This window comes from Littorina saxatilis, linkage group LG4, assembly GCF_037325665.1.
Source record: "Littorina saxatilis isolate snail1 linkage group LG4, US_GU_Lsax_2.0, whole genome shotgun sequence".
Lineage (NCBI taxonomy): Eukaryota > Metazoa > Mollusca > Gastropoda > Littorinimorpha > Littorinidae > Littorina > Littorina saxatilis.
The window spans coordinates 14,435,568-14,457,146 of NC_090248.1; the positions used below are offsets into that span (position 1 = coordinate 14,435,568).

The following is a 21,579-nucleotide window of genomic DNA, read 5'->3' on the forward strand; positions in this document are numbered from 1 at the left end:
GGGGTACTGGACATACACCCCCGCTCCTCCATTTTTGACGGCCTCTGTGGCTGACCCATCAGTATACACCCGTATCCATGCTTCTTGGGGGTACCTTTCTTCAAGCATGGCAAGAGTCAGGGCTTTTTTCGTCGCATTGCTCTGCTGGTCCTTTGTTGTGAGGTAGGGGACACTGGTCTGTATGTCCAGGTTTCTTTGTCTGTCTTCCCAGGGTGGGGCGTCAAGGGAGAAAGATGGTGGCTCCACTAGCTCTGGCATCTCTGTCTGATGTTTCTTCTGCAAAGCCCTTGCCTCAAAAGCGAAGCTTGATCTTTTCAGCCTGCCTAAGGACATCTTCTTGAGTCTGTCACTCATTGGATGGTCATGAGTGCACTGGTACTTGGTGGCTTGTACCTATGTTTTGCAGTCTCGCCTTTTGCTCAGTGGAGGAATGCCGAGTCACCTGTTCCATCTTCTGTATGGGTGTTGATTTCATTGCGCCCGTGATGATTCTCAGGGCTTGGTTCTGTACTTTGTCTAGGGCCTGCTGGTGTGTCTTGGCTGCTGTTGCCCAAGAGCTTGATCCGTACTCGAGGTGCGGTCGTACAGTCCCCTGGTAGACTGTTTTCAGGATCTTCTCGTTTGCACCCCAGTGTGATCCTGCCGGCGCCAGCTTCCGCATGATGTTTAGTTTTCTCCTGGCCTTTCCCTCTGCATTCATGATGTGTTGTTTCCAGGTCATGCGCTTGTCATAGGTGACCCCCAGGTATGTTTGCTGGTCTTCAAATTTCAGGGGTGTGTCCCCCAAGGTCATTTTGCCAGGTATCGCTTTGGCAGAGAGTGTGAAGAGAGTGGCAGTGGTCTTCTCCCTGTTGATGGTCACACACCAGTCTTCCGCCCACGCTGCAACCTTTTCTAGGGCAAGTTGCATCCTGTAGGTTGCTGTGGTTGCATACTCTTTCGAGCACCAGAGAACAAGGTCATCAGCATACAGTGCCGCTTGGACTCCCTTGGGCAACTCTGGTAGCAGGTCGTTAATGAAGAGTATGAATAGCGTGGGGGAGAGTACTCCTCCCTGTGGAACTCCTTGGCGTAGTAGCACCTTTCGGCCACAGTGACCGTCCTTTCGGTTGTGCAGGTACGACTTGGTCCACTGGTACATGTTGCCTTTGACGCCGGAACGTAGGAGCTTCACAAGGAGTCCATCTTTCCAGACCTTGTCGAAGGCCTTCTGCAGGCCAATGAAGGTGGCCAGGGTGACCTTCTGGGCCTGGTAAGCATCCTCTATGACCTGGCTAGGGTGTGTTGTCTGGTCCTCCGTACTTCTGTGCTGTCGGAAGCCGGCTTGTTCTGGGACGATGATGCTTTCTGATTCCAGGTACAGCTGCAGGCGCTGGTTGACAATGCGCTCCATGGTTTTGCATACGCAGCTTGTCAGGCTGATGGGTCGGTAGCTCAGGGTTTTGGTCTTGTTTTTCCCTTTCTTTAAAACTGGGATCATCCTGGCTTCCTTCCAGCAATGAGGTACCTGTCCCTGTCTCCAGCTGAGGTTGAAGATGCCCAGTAGTTTCTGGAGGGCCGAGTTGCCTCTGTGTTGCAACATCTCATTTGTAATGTTGTCTGGACCTGGAGACTTCTTCTTTTTGAGCTTCTTGATGGCATTCTTCAGCTCGGCCATGGTGATGTCTTGTTGCATGGCATCCTGTGCGTTTCTTTCTGTTCTTTCTCTAATTTCTGTTCTGACTTCCTTTTGTAGAGGCAGGGGTATGGTGGTGTCGCTTTCTCCCCGATATGCTTGGGCGAAAGCATTGGCAGCGGCTTTTCCAGTGAGTGTTCTTCCTTCCTCCTCCAGGGTGATCTTCTGTCCCTTGTTGCCCTCTTCATTCAGTGCTCTTGTAAGTTTCCAGAGCTTTGTTGTGTCTTTTTCCATATTCAGCCCTGCCGTCTTTTCTCTCCAGCCTCTTCTCTTGCACTCTAGCTTTGTCTTCATATGTTTTGCTTTGCTTTCTTGGAGTTTGATGTTGTTCTCCTGGCTAGGGTTCGTCTCTGCCTCTTCTCTCCTTCTTGTGAGTGCATCGTGCGTCTTCTGCAGCTCATCGGACCAGTATGGGATGTAGTCCTTCCTCACTCCACGTGGGATGCTGTCCTTGGCTGCCTGGATTATACTAGCATTGAACTCCTTTATCACGTTGTTGATGTTTCTCCCCTCTGTTTCTATGGCTCTGGTCAGCTCATTTGTTCGTATGTTGAACAGTCCCCACTTTGCCTTTTTGTAGTTCCATCTCGGGTGTTGTGGATGCTCAGATGCTGAGTCTCTACTGATGGTAAGGAGAACTGGGCGATGGTCGCTTCCACCCAGCTGTTCATCCACTTTTCTTGAGATGGTTTTGTGGATGTCATCCGTGCACAATGCCAGGTCTGGTGTTGTTGTTGAGTGCCAGCGGCGCGAGTAGAAGGTAGACGGATCTGTGGGGTCGTTGACAAGGATCAGGTTGTTGTCGTCCTGCCAAGATTCAATGTCTTCTCCTCGCCTGTTTTATATCCCCAACTCTGGGACTGGCTGTTAAAGTCTCCAGCGATGAGGAAGCCGCTGTCAGGGACCTGGATTGTGTCAAGCGACAGCATCTTGTCGTTGGGGCAGTAGTAGTTGACGATGTTCATCTTGCTGTCATTGGTCGTTATCTTGACTTCTATGTACTCTGCTTCTTCCATGTATCTGTTGTTTTCACTGGCATTTATGTTGTTCCTGACCAGAGTCATCACTCCTCCTTTCTTCCTCCCTTGTCGGTCACTCCTGAACACCTGGTACCCTCGGATCTTAAAGGGCTTCCCTTCTTGCAGGTGTGTTTCCTGAATGCAGCAGATGTTGATGCTGTTTTCATAGAGGAAGTGCTCTAATTCTTCCTTCTTATTGGATACCCCCTCTGCATTCCAATGCATGATGTTAATAGTGGGGTTGTCCTTGGCTCTGCTGTTTTTTCGGCCAGTCGCTTTCCTTTCTCGTCCCCTGGCTCCACAAGACGAGATGAAGGGACCTCCAGTAGCTGAGGGTGGACTCCTTCGAGGCGCGGAGCCCGGCGCTGCACCTGCCTGGTGGATCCTCACAGGGCGAGCTCCATTACTGTCAATTCTGTCTCCAAGTGTCATAATGGCAGTTGATGCGTAGTGTTGTGGTTTGTTGGAGTGCGCCGTGCGGCCCAACACATACGTCTTCAGCACTCGAGGTTTCTGTCAGGGTTACCTCACCCTTAGCTCATGGCCCAAGGAACTGCCTTGTGAGCACAAGGTTGGTCCATATTAGTCTGGCCTCTACCTTTTGACCTGTCCAGCTTGGGAAGCCCTGCCAGGAGTTTACACTCCCGCTGGCATAGCTCTTAGGGTCACCGAGACACGCAAACCACCACACCACGTTAATGAATGGACCATGTGGTGGATATATGGTAATGTGATTGATGTAATTTGCTTGACAGATTTTCCTGTACAATTATAAGGTAACTGCACTGCACTGAAATTGACCGGTTGGCTTGACAGAATGACCGTCTTTTTTAAGTCAAGGTTCTTTCCTTTCCTTTATTTGGTGTTTAACGTCGTTTTCAACCGTTCAAGGTTATATCGCGACGGGAAAAAGGGGGGGGGGGATGGGATAGAGCCACTTGTTAATTGTTTCTTGTTCACAAAAGCACTTAACAAAAAATTGCTCCAGGGGCTTGCAACGTAGTACAATATATGACCTTACTGGGAGAATGCAAGTTTCCAGGACAAAGGACTTAACATTTCTTACATACTGCTTGACTAAAATCTTTACAAACATTGACTATATGCTATACAAGAAACACTTAACAAGGGTAAAGGGAGAAACAGAATCCGTTAGTCGCCTCTTACGACATGCTGGGGAGCATCGGGTAAATTCTTCTCCCTAACCCGCGGGGGGTAGTCAAGGTTCGAACTGGAAAAGAAATGCAAAAATAAACGGCATAAGCTTATCGATTTACGCTTGAGGCGGGGCTGTGGCTATTTTCTCATAACTGGACCTTAGCGCACATCCCATATCCGCCAGCTCTATCTTCTTTTTATTTATTTATTAAGGAGATTTCTATAGCGCATAACTAAAAGCACTATGCGTCAGCCACTACTTTTTGACTACATTTTTAGGCTTACCCCGACCGAGCCGTGCAGCTGAACTCGTGGATGTTTGTCCTCCTGTCAGTTGCGTCAACAAATTGAAACATTGCGTTTTCAGAAGATTGGAGTTCAGGAGCATAGGATAATGGTCATTTCATTCTCACTATGAGAATAAATGACTGCGAGAACACCAGGCAATGTAAACATATGCTGTAGCAACATGGAGCGATCAGAATACGGAACAGTAGCAAAGCAATTAAGTGACCACCCATTTTGTGAGAAAACAAAGCCATGGAAAAGTCATTTTGACCATGGCAACATACTGACCGTGAGAGCATCCAGTTGCGAAGAGGCGTTGGAATATATGGTTCCCGTAACAGAGCTATGAAGTCAATATTTTTTCTTTGGAACATTCGGCTAATGTTATTTACCTAGTTGTAGAAACAAGGGTCAATGAAAGCATCATTATAGGTGTGGAAACAATGGTCAATGAAAGCATCATTATAGGTGCGAACAGTGCGACGATAAGTGGGAAATGATTATCTTATTGAGTGTTTATGGAACAAGAGCAAAATTGATTTTCTTCTGGTTCATTATTACGCACGACAAAGGTGAGCCGATTGAACAGTATTTTGCTCATGTGTAAGACATTTTGTTCTGCTTGACATGTCAGCTCATACATTTCTCCCTTCTTTGTTGTTGTTGTTGTTGTTGTTGTTGTTGTTGTTGTTGTTGTTGTTGTTGTTGTTGTTGTTGTTGTTGTTGGTTTTGTTGTTCTTGTTGTTGAATTGAGGACAATGTTAATATACTATAACTTCTATAAAAGACAACCAATACGTTGTGGACAGGAACGAAGGGTAGACTAAACACTGAACAAATAGGGTGAATTTGTTAAACGTATGCAAAGGATGTACATTGCCAAGCCTTCGGCGAATAAACGGATATTGTTTATACGTAAAAAAGACGGGTTCTTTGACGTAGCCGTGTGAGAGTCAACAAATGACCTTGAGCTCCACAGTAAGCCACAAGACTGCATGCTGTATTTGATTCGCTTGAAACTCTGTGACTTGTCGCAAAATGTGCCATAACAGCAGCTCGCGGAAATTTCCTTTTCTTCATACAAAAGTAGTAATAACGTCAAAGGCTTCGACAAAGTCACCAACAAAACCAAATAGATATTTTTGACTAGAAATCAACGGTCTGAAGGATTTACAAATTACTTTTGTATGAGCATAACTGCTATGCGTTGTTTATACAGTTAAGGTTATTATATATGCGAACAAAACTGTATTATTGTGTTTATGATCGCATATTTGTATATGGTTTGTATTGCACTTGCTAGTTTATTTGACCGTGGTTTTCTCCCGTTTTTTATGCGGTTTTGTTAATCAATGGATTGTGCAAATCATCCGTACATGTGCATGCACTCAGACAGACAGACAAATAGACACAGACAGACAAAAAGACAGACAGACAAAAGACAGACAGACAAACAGACAGGCAGACAGACAGCTTTCATCCATCCATATTCGTCACGAGTTTGAGCCAGATACTTGATTAAAATTTGCGTGGAAGCTTTTATTGTAAGCAGGAACACATCGCTTGTGAAATCAATGGTCTAAGATACCATCATCTTCAGAGCATTGAGGTAAATCAGAGCAATATGTATTATGTTCACTCTACACAACAATTAGATAGTCAAAAACAGCCACACTTCATTTTTACTTATCACCATATGAGTCAGCTAATGTTTGACTCCTCCCCTCAGTTAGAAGCACTGTATCCATACCTTGAGCTAAAATCTCAGTACCACACACACACACACATTCAGTCAACTGTTGGCTTTTACACTCGGTAAACAATTCTCTGTTTGTAAAGAAATCAGAAGTGTACAACACTTTCACATAATGAGCATGACGAAAAAGACATAAAAAGGCAATATGTAATACTGTCAAAATGCTTTATTGAGTGTTGACGTATCTTTGGCGAATAAGCATGTTGATGACAGTTGAATACTGAACAAAACTCTGGTACAAAGGGCCTCCTCGCAATACGATTGATAAGCAATTAATATCATTCTTCATAAATGCCCAGTCTGGTGTAATGTAAAGTTAATCAGGCAGAAACTGATATATCCATGTATCCAGAAAACTGTTTGTGCTATGTGACGAAAATACTCACGACTCAAAATTAGTACAAATACGCAAAGCTACTGAAGGCAGAACAGAAAGCATGCTTAAAAAGAACACTTAACGTTTCAGCGTGTGTCAGCTGATCTTTTAGTTCTGATTTTAGTTTTTACGTACGGGAATTGACAGCGTTCAGACTGAATTTATTTGCTTAAACCTTTAGATGCTACTCCTTCACAGCCCCATGGCTTGAAGGACTTGATCTTGTCAAGGGAAGTGGGGTTCTTCATCCACTCGATGACCTGGATAGGGGTGACGATGTACACGTCTTCAAGGTACATCAGCTCATCGATGAAGCGATCCAAGGCATCCAAGTGGTGCTCTGTGTGGAACCAACGAGCGTGGACGAAGATACCAAGGGGAGCCCTGTTGGATTCATAGTAGCGCTTGAAGTTTGATCGGAAGAACTCCATATCCTCTTCGGCATCAGCGGAAGCAGTGCAACCGTCAGGCATAGCGCAAGAAATGCCATCCACGCCGTACCATCGCTGAACAGGGATTTCCCAAAAGCCTGGGTATTGCTTTTTAGGGCAGGGCTTGTGCTGGCAGAACTCGTCAGGAACTGAGTAGTCAAGCGTGAAGGGCCAGACCGGGTCGCTCCCTTCCCACACGGATCCAGTGAACATGGAAGTGTCGTAGACAAACTTGTTGTCGTACAGAGACTTGTACATGTTGTCGGCACCCACTTGCAGGAATGGCACACGGAAACCCTTGATGGCCTCGTAAGGGACACCAGCGTCAGATACAAGCTTTTTCCTCATGCCTTCCACCTCATCGACGTACTCTTGGTAGGAAGCCGTGGCCCACCAAGTGTGGGGGAACTTGTGGGACAGGGTGTGGCTGGCGATCTCCATACCCATGGCGTACATAGGGTAGACAAGGTCGTAGTCGGTCCCCGAGCCGGACACGAAGAGACAGCCGCGAACGGGACAGCCGTTGGGGTTGTAGCGGCCGGGACGGAAGAGACGCTGGAAGTAGCCGTAGTAAGCAGCAGACACTTCGTCGTCAAAGGTCAGCATGACCATCTGCGGGATGGACTTGGCAGACAGACCCGCGGGGATGTCGGTACCAGGGCATCGGCATTTCGGTAGTTGGCACTCAGATGGCTTGCAGGCTGGAAAAGAAGGAAACAAAAGTGATCTAATTTGCCAACCTGAATCAAAGCAGTACTTATTTCTTTACTGTTTTTATTGATATCCATATGACCCTAACGAGCACTGCGGGATATTTTTGAAGCAATTGAGCAGACTGAACTTACATTTAAACTAAACTTGTGTTTACAACTCTGACGATAAATCCCTTCTTTTTTCTTTGTCTTCTCCGAAAAGAATAAGAAAAAAAAGCTGCATCATATAACATTTGACTGAATCCTAAAAGGTCAGTAAATTAAACTCAATTAGAAACTCTCACATTTAGAACGTTATGAACAATTAAAATCACCTTACAATGTAACATAAAGTCCACGTAAGTAATAACTTTCCATATTTGAAAATAGTGCTATTTTTGTTGTTGTCCAAAGCTATATATTGAGAAATCAAACCGCTTTGGGACACCTTAGTTCCATGTTGTTGTTTTGTTTTAAATATATTACTTGGGGCCCATCTACTTTTTGATATTTTGTTGTGTTTTTCGTTCTCGTTTTGTATTTGTTTTCGTTTTTGATATTGACACAGATTGTGTTCGATAATTGAAACAAAGTTTTCCTTATTGTTTTTCTCTTCTTTTTTACATTTAGTCAAGTTTTGACTAAATGTTTTAACGTAGAGGGGGGAATCGAGACGAGGGTCGTGGTGTATGTGTGTCTGTGTGTCTGTCTGTGTGTGTGTGTAGAGCGATTCAGACTAAACTACTGGACCGATCTTTATGAAATTTGACATGAGAGTTCCTGGGTATGATATCCTCAGACGTTTTTTTCATTTTTTTGATAAATGTCTTTGATGACGTCATATCCGGCTTTTCGTGAAAGTTGAGGCGGCACTGTCACGCTCTCATTTTTCAACCAAATTGGTTGAAATTTTGGTCAAGTAATCTCCGACGAAGCCCGGACTTCGGTATTGCATTTCAGCTTGGTGGCTTAAAAATTAATTAATGACTTTGGTCATTAAAAATCTGAAAATTGTAAAAAAAAAATTTTTTTATAAAACGATCCAAATTTACGTTCATCTTATTCTCCATCATTTTCTGATTCCCAAAACATAAATATATTATATTTGGATTAAAAACAAGCTCTGAAAATTAAAAATATAAAAATTATTATCAAAATTAAATTTTCGAAATCAATTTAAAAGCACTTTCATCTTATTCCTTGTTGGTTCCTGATTCCAAAAACATATAGATATGATATGTTTGGATTAAAAACACACTCAGAAAGTTAAAGCGAAGAGAGGTACAGAATAGCGTGCTATCCTTCTCAGCGCAACTACTACCCCGCTCTTCTTGTCAATTTCACTGCCTTTGCCATGAGTGGTGGACTGACGATGCTACGAGTATACGGTCTTGCTGCGTTGCATTGCGTTCAGTTTCATTCTGTGAGTTTGACAGCTACTTGACTAAATGTTGTATTTTCGCCTTACGCGACTTGTTTTACTTTTCTTTTTTCCAAAAATGTGTCGCATTGATCATATTCCGCCATGAAATTTCAGGCATGTTTATGTGAGCACTTATCATAAGTTTTAAACTTGTTGTGCTCCTTTTTAATGATGTTGTAATATTATCATGTGTCTGTTTACGAATAAAAATACTGTTCATCATCAAAAAGATAACAAAAAAACAAAAAACTTGACTAAATATAAAAACCACACTTTCTGATGTAATTTTCAGTCAATGTCAAATATATGAACTACAGTGAGCTAACAATAGAACATTAAATGTATGACAGTAATTACTTTTAATTAATGTCATTTCCGTGTCGTTTCCATATATATACATTAAATGGACAGGGAGAACTGAGAAACATCAATGCATCTATTGAGTCCAGTGTTAAAGTAGTTTCATTTATATTATTGCAATGAAAAAAACAATAACGGTACTTATTCGTCTTTTGTGTTCATTTCCTGCCAAGGACGATTACAGTATTGTAACTTAGTAATTAGTATTGCTAGTGTTAAAAAGTCGACTTCCAGACATTAAGAATGTTGTAGTAAGTACTTACGTCCTTCAAGCCAATCCACACTGTCGAGGTCTTTACGGTGCACTGTGTCGTCACTGATGGCTGTCTTGTGGGGGTGATGGTGGCCTCCGCTGCCCTTCTCTTCACCTCCCTTGGCTTCCCAGCCCCCACCCTTTCCTTTGCCGCTTTCGCTCTTCCCTTCACCTCCCTCGCTCTTTCCTTTGCCGCTTTCGCTCTTCCCTTCACCTCCCTCGCTCTTTCCTTTGCCGCTTTCGCTCTTCCCTTCACCTCCCTCGCTCTCTCCTTTGCCGCTTTCGCTTTTCCCTTCACCTCCCTCGCTCTTTCCTTTGCCGCTTTCACTCTTGCCGGCAGCACTGCTGCTGGCCTGTTTCTTTTTCCAGAAGCTCTTTCCTGAGGAAGAAGCCTTTTTCTTGCCGCTTACGCTGGCACTGATGCTGCCGACAGATCCGTCGTATGGTACCTGAAAAGAGAAAATGTGAATTACTTCTAGAAATTGTTGTTTTAGTACAATTGCTTAGCGGTTTCTCCTATGTCAATACCTTAAGTTGGGAAGTTTGCAGTTGATTGATCTTTTTTTCATGAGTCCATCAGAACCTTTGGCTTTTTTTCAGAATAAAATGTTCATCGCTATGTTTTGATGATTGCGTCTCTTCGTCAGCTCTAATTATTGCATTATTTGCTTTCTTTTTCTTCACTTCCTTATCCCCGAGGTTTTTTTTCTGACACACTTCTGTGATGATTTCTTGTCAGATTTATTCTCCACTGTTAGATGTTTTTTCGGGTAATGGCATTGCTCGGTTAGGTTAAAATAATCTTACTACGGTATTTAAAACAAATTATTCTTCATTTTTTCATTTTTTTCATTCATTCATTCATTCATTCATTCATTCATTCATTCATTCATTCGTTTGTTTGTTTGTTTGTTTGTTTGTTTGCAACTTTATTTAATTATGTATTTTTTGTTCTGTATTTATTTATTAATTTAGTATTCGTGTGTTTACATAAGCATTGACGTATTGAATTGCAAATAATTATTGTTAGATACACGCTTGCGCTTGAATTTTACTTGTACGTTTCTGGTTGTGACGCTTTCCCAAGGCACTGGTCTTCTGCAACTGACACACACTGTGACCCAATGGTCTGACTCCTGGCCGGTCGACCGCCCGTTAGTTTTGACATTTAGGGGGTCTTCTGACAAGGCAATGTTCTTGTAGCCAAGCCATTTGGACCTATTCATATTTTCAATTTAGGACTATCTGACCTATTGTCCCTTGAGGCCGAGAACACCGCTGGTTGAGTGCCCGTTTTGGTAAACATGAACACCAAGAAGAACTGATCCTCACCTCAACAAGGTTGTTAACATCATCCCAGTTACTGGGATCCACGCCTTCAGGTCTCCACCAGGGCTTGCCCCCAGCTGACGCGGAGATGTCGGAACTAGCGCCGTCGTTTGCTGTAACGAGAGAAACGAGAAACCTTTAGTTTTATACTCGTCAAGTTATACATTGTTATACAGAGACATAGCCTGTGCACATTTTGGTGAGATAAAACTTTAGTTTCTTCGAGCACCATTGGCAGCGTTCTCATTTCTGTTAGAACTTTAGGAAAACTGAATTGCTAAATCAAGGAATGGAAAAATGTTTGACAATACTAATGACCGTTGGGGAAAAATTGTAATTTATGAATGTTTAGGACAATTTGAGAATTTTTAGAAGTCATATTCAGTGGCAAATCATCCAGAGACATTTAAAGATACCTTTCTTCTCGTGAAGGCGATGATCTACAGCACAACACATATATCCAGAGTGTTACCTACCATGGCAGCATCCATACACATAGATGCATATACTTATGTCAACAGCCTGGCTACTTCTTTACAAGGTGTGATTTGGGTGTTCTTGATTAATTATTTTGTAACGGACATCTTTTGTCAGTTTGCGAAGGGCACACTCCTTCTCGTGTAAATAGTTGGGCTCACCATAGTAGATCTGGCTAAGCTTTTCCATAGGATAAGACCATCCTTCACCAAGGAACGTGCCAACAAGGCACAGCCTGTGTGCTCTTTGCGCACAGTGGGATTTTTTTCTGAATTCATTTCGTAAATGTAACTAGTGTTCTTGTTTTTTACAGAAATCAATTCGTCTTAGAAATCAAATGCATTACTGCGAGCAGTCTGGTAGTTGATTTTTAGTTTGTGATCATGATCAAGTGGGGGGAGGGGATGGTCTTATTATAATATGTAAAAGTCTGGCCAGATCTGAGATGGTGAACCGAACAGTTCTCGCAAGAAGGACTGTGCTTTAAACAACAAAGAGTCCAGCTCTCCACAGGAGGCAGCCAGGCCGTTGAGTGTCGGTGTGTGTCTGAGTGCATGGATGCAGCTTTTCCCATAGTTTTTCTTAGCAACCCTGTTTTAACATCGTCCAATTGACTTGTGTTCATGTTTGTGATTACATAACGCTTCCGCAGTTAATTCTTATAATATCAACTGATGGAGCAATTAATGTTCGACTGACTGGTTGAATCTGGGCATTTGGGCGATGTTGTTATCAGTTTAAAGGGACATTTTGGCTGTGATCACGACTTACTTCACCCCACACCGTGTTGCACAATTTATAAACAGGTAAAACAATATTATACAAGCAAAGAACGTGTAAAACAGGAAGAAAACAATTAGTAGCAATGTGCGGTGGGGTGGCGTGTTTGTTTTGCCGATATCTGATGGCAAAAGCACAAGTATTTTGGGTTTGTGTCCAGAGATCTTATTCGCGATGATTGAATATGTTTTTACTTTTTGTAGCACACAGGATATTGTTTGGCATTTAGTGTTTCTTCATTGACGTACGGTGAACACTCATTAATCTGTGTAAACTTCAGAAACTCAAACCAACAAAACGCGGTTTAAAAAGTGGCTCACAGTCACTAAGGCTTTAAAACATCTCTTCATCCCCATTCCACACAACCGTTCTAGGTCCCGTTCGCGTACCGACCAAAGAACGGTGCGGGCACGGGAGGGATCGGGAGGGAACCGCAATGGAACGTAAATGATCGTTAACGGAACTGCTTTGAACGGTAGGGACGGTTGAGTTTGGGCTGCATGTTCAAAATTTTAGCCGTTCCCCTCCCGATCAGAATGAACAGTAATGGAACCTTAACCCATCGGTAACGGAACGCTTGGTTCGTTAAAGGAACTTAAAACAACGGTAACGCAACAGTAGCGCTCTCACACACTGAGTTGTCATACCCCCATTCTACACAACCCTTCTAGGTCCCGTTCCCGTACCGACCAAGGACGGCTGCCACTATGGTCAGACGCTGCTCAAAGATACCAAAAACGGCCGTTTGCGCAGCGTTCCATTGTTGTGGCAGCTGTCCTTGGTCGGTACGGGAACGGGACCTAGAACGGTTGTGTGGAATGGGGGTATTAGGCTTCGTCCTTTTCTGATTTTCACCCACACAAAAATATAATTGCAAAATAATTCAAAGGAAGGACAGAAAAATCTTGTTCCTATAACGTACCTTTCATATTGTTCCATGATCTTCTGCCAGCGTCATGCATGACGGGCACTTTGGATCGTTTCCTCTTGTTCCTGGCGTTGTCCCTGGCTGCCGCACCGCCACAGTCCGCGTTCTTGGGCCAGTCGCACGTCTGGCTTACAGTGTTGAAGTGCAGACCTTCAGGACACTGGAACAGGTACAGCTCGTGTTCGATACAGCGCGTGAAGAAGCCAGGGTCCGTCTCATGGCAGTAGAATGCCCCGTTGTCTTTGCAGCCAATCCCTAGGTTCTCCGAAGCCACGGAGGCTGAGTGGAGTTTGAGCAGGACTGTCATGCACAGGGCAGAAAAGCTATAGCTCGTGGACATTTTGGCTGAGATCAAGAAAGGAAGAAAACTTCCTTGAAATTAATTCAAGGTAGTGTTGGACGATTTGTGTCTTTGTTTTGCCTACGGTAGTTGAACGCTTACTCCTTACAAACCAGGCCAGTAAATGTCACCAGTGGCTTTGAAGTGCAAAGTAAACAAGTATATCCAGTCACAGTAATACAAGTCCAGCAAAATCTGAAGAAACAGTCAACGGGAAGACTGAGCTTTCAGCTCAAGCCGAACTAGCGAAGGCAAGAATAATTAAATCTCCTTTCTAGTTGGCGCACATGATGAAAAAACGAAGTATGTTCTTCGCCGCAGGCCTGGAGAACAGTTGAAGCAGGTGAAGCTAACGAAGCACCTGCTACTAGCACTGAGCTTGGTCCGTGCTTGTTGCTGGTGACTGGAAGCTGTTGTGTCTGCCTGCACCCAGACTGTCTGTGTTTTAAATAGACGTCAAGTGGAGCTAATGGGAGGGGTGCAGCTTGTCGAGGGTTGGCGAGGGCCCTTTGGATATTTACTTGTTGTACTTGGGATAACAGTGGCAACGCCGTGTAATGAAGGCCCAACGGCGTGCTTGGAGTATAATCAAAACTGGGCCCCGACGACGTTATATAGAAACAACGGAAACTCATATGACGCGTTATATAGTAACAAGCGAGTTCATGTGATTAGAATAGTCATATTATTAGAGCCCTACCGACGTTATAAGTGAAGCTCAGATGACGACGTTATAATTAAAGTAACAACCCAGTGCATATGATTAAAAATAGTCGTTGTTTATGGAGACAGTTAATATTATGCTATTCCTTTTTTGTGTCTGTGCTTTTAATTGTTGTGTTAATATCCCTTCCTTTTTACATTTAGTCAAGTTTTGACCAAAATGTTTTAACATAGAGGGGGGAATCGAGACGAGGGTCGTGGTGTATGTGTGTGTCTGTGTGTGTGTGTGTGTGTGTGTAGAGCGATTGAGAGTAAACTACTGGACCGATCTTTATGAAATTTTTCATGAGAGTTCCTGGGTATGATATCCCCAGACTTTTTTTTCTCATTTTTTCGATAAATGTCTTTGATGACGTCATATCCGGCATTTTGTAAAAGTTGAGGCGGCACTATCACACCCTCATTTTTAATAATAATAATAATAATAATAAAGTGTATTCATATTGCGCCTATCCCTTACAAAAAAACAAAAATATTTGGCTCTAAGCGCATTACAACATGTGTAGGGACTTGGTACAATCAAGTCTGACAAACACAATAACACAATAATTATACAGTCGGTCTCTTAGGTAAAACTGGGAAAAGCAGCTTCGACATTTAAACACTGCTACTAGAAGATCCTCTAACAATGCATACTGCTTTACAATATGCATTTATGTATGTTCTGCGCGAACTTAGAATCCGGTTTATTCTAGAATGGACCGGGTCCAGGTTGGAATTCTAACCCTGCGCAAGTACAGGGGTGCCATTCTAGAATGAAACCATGCGTGAAGCATCGCGAGAGTGAATAAAGGGGGCCGTAATGTTTGTAGGTAAGACAGAGTTGTCTTCCCTTGAATTATCTCCACCTGCACCTTCCCTTTGATAAAATGGGGCTGATTTGTCTACCCCTGAAAAAAATCCTTTGGCGATCTTGCGATGTCATGTCATGTCAAGAAAGTTGACACTCCTGAGTACGCAATAAACAAAGGCAGACCATAGCAAGGGGGACTACCAGGGCGGTAATGTTTGCAGGGCAGTTGTTTTTGTGATGAGAGCCGGTTGCGGCCGCTTGCAATGTCAGCGCTGTCTCCCTCTCGGAACTTGTCCGGTTTTTTGACAATGTTTTTGACAGACAGACAGACAGACAGACGGTCAGACCGACTAACCGACAGACAGACCAACAGAAGGACAGAGTGAGTTATAGAGCTGTTGTCACAGGTTTAAAAAAAAGTTGACATTAACAAAAACAGAAATCAACAACAACTTTTGTCTGGTTTTATAATATTATGGGAAAACATTGAAAGCAATTCATAGTAGTAGTACTACCACAACAAATACTCTCAAAGGGGAATTCCATGCCTAAAAGTTTGAGTTTTTATTTAATCTATCAGAATCCCTACCTTCCAAACTGTGATATGCCCACGTTTCAAACTCCTACAACCCTGCATTACTACTACACAAAAGAACAAAGTTCCAAGAATTATATCCTGGTGCACATTTATTTGTAGAGGAAGTACCAATCATTCAAGAGAGTTCACTTGATTTACAAATGGATTGGAGGTCTGTCATTTCCAAGCAACTGAATTGTAGCTTAAAATCAGTGAATACCCTTTATTTCTGACCAAGCCTCATTGCAATGACAGTCAATTAATTTTTCTCTCCAAAATCACAACATTATACCATGTCATACTTTCAAATAACCTCTAATTGCCCTTGAAAAAAATACAAGCTCCTGACGTTCTCAGTGCCCAGTGACGGCAGAGATTGACGAATTGCAATTCAACCGTGTAGCAAGATGACACCACTTGAGCCAGAGGTCAACTAATGATTAGTAATGACATTCCAATTCACAGCATCTTGATTGACAAGCTTGATTTTCCGTAATAGCTGTGGAAAGTCAGAATTTTCAAAAATGTTCCCTGAAAAGCATAAATACTCGAAGCTCAGCGTTCACAAATGAATCAAATGAAAGAATGAAATCGATGATTAGATGCCACAAGACCTTATGTCGAAATACAAACGCCAGTTATGGGATGATATGTCATTTTGGAGAAAACAGAGACGATTTTCTACAGAAACTAGCCTCGCCTTTGCCGATTTTCGTGGGGCCCACCGCAGCCAATTGCTTTCGTTGTGGTCGGCGCTCATAACGAGGGGTTTGCTATGGCTGCGAGTCTTGTGGTCAAAGCAGCACCGTTCTTAAGAGGCGCATGCCTGATAGAACGTTAAAGCTAGTTAAAAAGAAAAGAAAAAAAAAGCCTTTCCCTCGCTCAAACTATATAGTCATATTATATATCGATACAAAGCTAAAGACTTTATCTTCACAATTCAGAAGACCAACTTCATGTATATGAATAAGATTAAAAGTTACAAGCGAGATCGGCAAAACACTGTCAGTCCGGAAATGTCCGTTCGTAGCGATCAGTGCTGAGTGTCTCTCAAAATAGTAATCACTTTCAGAACATCACAATCCCAATTCACGATGTCTTTGAGTAAAGTGTAAAAAAACCGAAAAAACCCCAACCAAACACACAATTAACAAAAACAAACAGAAAATCCACATTTGTGGCTTTGGCTGTGTGATAGTCTAACTGAAATGACTATTTCAACTTGGACCCAAATTCCAACCTTGCGCACGGCCGATTCTAGAATGGACCAGCAACAAGGGTTTCATTCTAGAATGGCACCCCTGTACTTGCGCAGGGTTAGAATTCCAACCTGAACCCGGTCCATTCTAGAATGAAACCGGATTCTAAGTTCGCGCAGAACATGTATAAATATAGTTAAAGAACATCGAGTTAATAGGAATTAGAAAAGGTTCTAAAAATAAAACTATCTAGCGAGCGACGAAGAAGAAGAAGAATACAACTATCAATGTCAATGTATAACAAGTCATTCAACGTAATCAAGTTGATCGAAATTTTGGCCAAGCAATCTCCGACGAAGGCCGGACTTGGGGATTGCATTTCAGCTTGGAGGCTTAAAAATTAAATAATGACTTTGGTCATTAAAAATCTGAAAATTGTAATTAAAATATTTTTTTATAAAACGATCCTAAATTACGTTTATCGTATTTTTCATCATTTTCTGATTCCAAAAACATATAAATATGTTATATTCGGATTAAAAACAAGCTCTGAAAATTAAAAATATAAAAATTATGATTAAAATTAAAAAAAAGCAATCTTTGACAAAGGTCGGACTTCGGTATTGCATTTCAGCTTGGTGGCTTAAAAATTAAATAATGATTTTGGTCATTAAAAATCTGAAAATTGTAAAAAAATAATTTTTTATAAAACGATCCCAATTTACGTTCATCTTATTCTTCATCATTTTCTGATTCCAAAAACATATAAATATATTATATTCGGATTAAAAACAAGCTCTGAAAATTAAAAATATAAAAATTATGATCAAAATTAAATTTTCGAAATCAATTTAAAAACACTTTCATCTTATTCCTTGTCGGTTCCTGATTCCAAAAACATATAGATATGATATGTTTGGATTAAAAACACGCTCAGAAAGTTAAAACGAAGAGAGGTACAGAAAAGCGTGCTATCCTTTTTAGCGCAACTACTACCCCGCTCTTCTTGTCAATTTCACTGCCTTTGCCACGAGCGGTGGACTGACGATGCTACGAGTATACGGTCTTGCTGAAAAATTGCATTGCGTTCAGTTTCATTCTGTGAGTTTGACAGCTTGACTAAATGTTGTATTTTCGCCTTACGCCTTATGTTTTTGGTGATTGTTTCGTTCTAGAGTTACAGGGAACAAGCATGTACACATCTTTGGTTATCCCTTTTTATGACTAACGATTTATTTATCTCATTATATTTTTGTTGAATTTGTTGAATTTTATTGTAGCAATATAATGTGGAATACCCATTCACGCCATACAAACCATTTCTTCAAATGGATAGAAGAAGGTTTTTGAAAATAGAAGTCAAGGTATGTTTAAAGCTGTTTGACTGGGTTTTCTTGAGATTCCTTTCTCGCATGTTTGATTGCTTCGAATTCAGCAAAGCTGACCGAAAGTCTCCGAATAAAATTATACGATCTTACCGTGCTTCCTGGGTCGTGGACGACACAGAGCCTAACAAAATGTTATCTCTGAAACTATTCGGAGTTTTTGATTAAAACTTCATGTGATCCCCAAACACCATAGGACGCTCCCATCGACCAATTTCTGAAGGATTAATTCTGTAAACAAACAAATAAATAATGACGTAATTTGAACTTGACAGTCCGGATGATGTGGGTCGTTGGCGATCCATATGAAATTTAAGAAGGATTTTTTACAAAGTTTATCACTATTCGGATGGCGTGGGTCATGTTCCATGCATACTCTGCAAAGAGGCAGTAAAGAGTTTATCCCTATTCGGACGGCGTGTGTCGTGTGTGACCCATACTTTTTACGTTGAATCCTTCTTCTCAAGTATGGTTTGTACACGACCCACATCATATGGACTTGTGTAGTCCAAAGCGTGATCCGGTGAAGGTTAACAGGCAGTTAATGTCAATAGATGAAACTTAGTTTTGTCCTTTGTTAATGTTTACATTTGTAAGACTTATTTTTTCTATGTACGAGTATACTCACCTATTCTAGCTGCCAAAGACCCGACAGGCCTTCTGATAAGTATTGTGAAAGAGACGAACTTTTTCCTCTCTTTTTTTTTGGGGGGGGGGGAGGGGGGGGGGCGCAATTATTTATGCATCTGGAACCGTTTGCCCAGAGTTTCTCCAGTCTACGTCTTTGCAGTCGATAACTTGTTCGACTTAAGCATTGATCATTATGTGCATATATCTTAGAATCTAGTAAATCGATGCTGATGATTCTTAAAAGCAGAAATAAAATATATGTAAATTGCCCCTCTTAAAGGCGCCATTTCATGTCATATTCCAGTTGCTTAATTTCCGAAGATGAGAGGAGGTTACGCACATTTAAAAATGAAAGCAACCTTACATAATCCGTTTGTTGACTGACTGTTAAGGTCTTCTGACAAAAGATATAAAGGTGAAATACGCATAATAGTTTTAGATATCTCTTGTTTTGCGTGCATGTGGTTTGTGTCTATCTAAGACACAGATTTGAAGCTAACTGAATTAAAAAACAAATCAAAATGAATGAATCTTAGATAAATAAATAAAATATAACAATAAGTGCCTAAATAAATGAAAGAATAAAGTAATTGTGTGTGTGTGTGTGTGTGTGTGTGTGTGTATGTGTGTGTGTGTGTGTGTGTGTGTGTGTGTGTGTGTGTGTGTGTGTGTGTGTGTGAAGAGCGATTCTCAGAAGACTCCTGGCCAGATCTATATGAAACCTTGACATTTTTGTCAAACATTCTTTCACCCAGTCCTGACTTTGGAATTGCATTTCAACTTGGAAGCCTAAACATTACCACACAAAAATTCATAAAAATGCTAAAAATGCTAATTGATATCTTAATAACAGATTTAAAAATAATTGCTTTGAATATTTCATCATTTGTCTGAATTAAAAAATGTATAGCTATGTGATCAAAATTAAATAAAATCAAACCCATGATATTGTTTGAATGCTTTGCAGAGCGAAGCGCGGCCTGTCTCGGTTTTCTGCTTTGGGCGAGCTTCATTAATTGTCTTGTATTTATTTGATTTCATGTTGACAGATTGACTAGATATTGGGATATAGTTTCACGCGACTTATTCTTTGTGTTTTTTTGCGCCAAAACATGTGTTGCATCCCCGTCGTTGGACCTTTTGTGCACGGCGTTGTGACGTTCTGGCGGCGTCTTCTTGACGCTAGTTCACAACAATGATCGACGCTTAATCCTGGTGCAGAAACTGCAGCGTCGGACGACCTTCATTTGAACACCACAAATATTGCCCATGCCTGTGTTAATTTTCACAGCAACCTGGCTGATGCAAAAATGTGTTATTGCGGCGTGTTTGCAGGCTCGCGTGAAGTTTTTGCCGTCTGTCTTCTCTAAGGAAAGGAAATGGGTTTGGTAAACTGTGTTGCGGTGGACTGCACACACTTTTGGCGTTGAGGAATGTGAGGTTGTGTTTTGGTCAATTGCGCGCTTTGAACATGGTACGTTATTTGTTATTATAATTTTGAGTGTACTGTGTTACAAAATTAGTTGTAGATGTACAGATAGAAGTAGATTTATAGTTTTCTTCCCCTCCCCTATCTCCATTGTCAACTGGCATGCCTTGGTCACCACTACCCTCGTACCCAACCCGCACAAAAATGTAAACATAATGCACTGGGTGGGAACAGTAAATAAGAAAACATGCCTTGTCTGTAAATCAGTGACGTTCAGATATTGAACTTCCGGACATGCTTCCGAATAGAATCACACATTTAATTTGGTTTTATTAAACATTTCCCTGTCGATCAATGACATATGATAGAACATTTCCTGTCGTTAAATGAAGCTTTAGTTGTCCTTCTGTATCGTCACTCCGTTGTCATCCAAAAATATGTTGTGCGGGGTTTGATACAGTATATGTAGATTTGTTGATAGATCTTTCAGTAGCATCTGCAATGAAACACAGGGTTGTGTGTGGATGTGACTGTCATATTTTCCAAATCGTTCAGAGAATTAGTTTGATATTTTCTGTTATGCTCCTTGATTCGCTCGTTTGAAGCTAGAAGAATCTTACTTCTATTAAGAAGATTCTTCACAATTCGCTCGTTTGAAGCTAGAAGAATCTTACTTCTATTAAGAAGACTCTTCACAATTCGCTCGTTTGAAGCTAGAAGAATCTTACTTCTATTAAGAGGATTCTTCACAATTTGCAAATATTTCTTCTCATCTGAGTGTGCAACGTAATTCCGAATGTTTTTGATACAGCTAAATGTTGTGTTTATGCTAGACATGGAATAAGCCAAGCATAATTTTGATTTTGATGTATTAGTCCACCGTCTCTTGCAGACGAACGTTTGGTAGTTTAGCAGTTGGGAATTTTCAACACTGATAATTAAGTATAGATTTTTTCACACTGATCAGTCAATAATTGTTTCTAGAACCCGATGTGTATCATTTTCCGAGCAAGTGTTCCACACTGTGGATTTGGCACACGGTTTTTTTGTTTCTGAAGAATGGCTTGGTGTTACCCTGCATGTGTGTATGCATTAGGTCACAGTGTGATTGCTTCATCCTCTGACCGTGACGTCCTGACATGTTCTGGATTCTGTTCTGCTTGCCGCTTGCTGCAGAATAATGTACATGATCTATGGAGATGGGAGCTGAAGTGATCACTTGTTTGGAGCTTCACTTTGTTCAAGTGAATTTTGTAAGTAAGATATACTACGCATTTCTTTCTCACGCTAGGCTTGATGATTTGAACTCCATCTTCACATCATGCATTCATACATTCATCATTTAGTTCTCGTTGATTCCCCTTCTGTATGATATATTCATTGCAACAGTTGTTTCTTGAAGGTCGTCATTATCAAGTACCTCGATGTAAATGTAACTTTTTTTTATGGAGAATTAAAAACAAAATGGGTTGAAGGTTAGTGTGTCAACAGATCACGTGTAGATTTTGGTTCAACCAAACACATTACCGTGTATCAGTCAGAAGATGTACCGGGGGCG

At 41.6% G+C, this 21,579-nt stretch overlaps 1 protein-coding gene and 1 long non-coding RNA gene across 2 annotated transcripts in view; both read right to left on the reverse strand.

Annotated features, from left to right (window-relative positions):
* LOC138964044 (uncharacterized) overlaps positions 1–21,579 on the reverse strand; it is a 428,123-nt gene that overhangs the window by 350,047 nt on the left and 56,497 nt on the right. The gene's annotated exons all lie outside the window — the stretch shown is intronic.
* LOC138964040 (chitin deacetylase 1-like) lies at positions 5,660–13,690 on the reverse strand. Its single transcript, XM_070335919.1, has 4 exons — positions 12,940–13,690; positions 10,764–10,873; positions 9,442–9,880; positions 5,660–7,404 (listed from the first exon to the last, which is right to left on the reverse strand). Exons 1-4 carry the CDS (start codon positions 13,283–13,285, stop codon positions 6,434–6,436), a joined length of 1,866 nt encoding a protein of 621 aa, XP_070192020.1. The 5' UTR covers positions 13,286–13,690; the 3' UTR covers positions 5,660–6,433.

What these genes read in the sequence shown, in the direction of transcription:
- LOC138964040 (XM_070335919.1), bottom strand. Translation starts at nt 13,285, where the DNA reads ATGTCCACGAGCTATAGCTTTTCTGCCCTGTGCATGACAGTCCTGCTC. An exon ending in ATGTTAACAACCTTGTTGAG is followed by an intron (nt 9,881 to 10,763) that starts GTGAGGATCAGT and finishes TTCTCTTTTCAG; the next exon opens with GTACCATACGACGGATCTGT. An exon ending in TGTGGATTGGCTTGAAGGAC is followed by an intron (nt 7,405 to 9,441) that starts GTAAGTACTTAC and finishes CTTCTTTTCCAG; the next exon opens with CCTGCAAGCCATCTGAGTGC.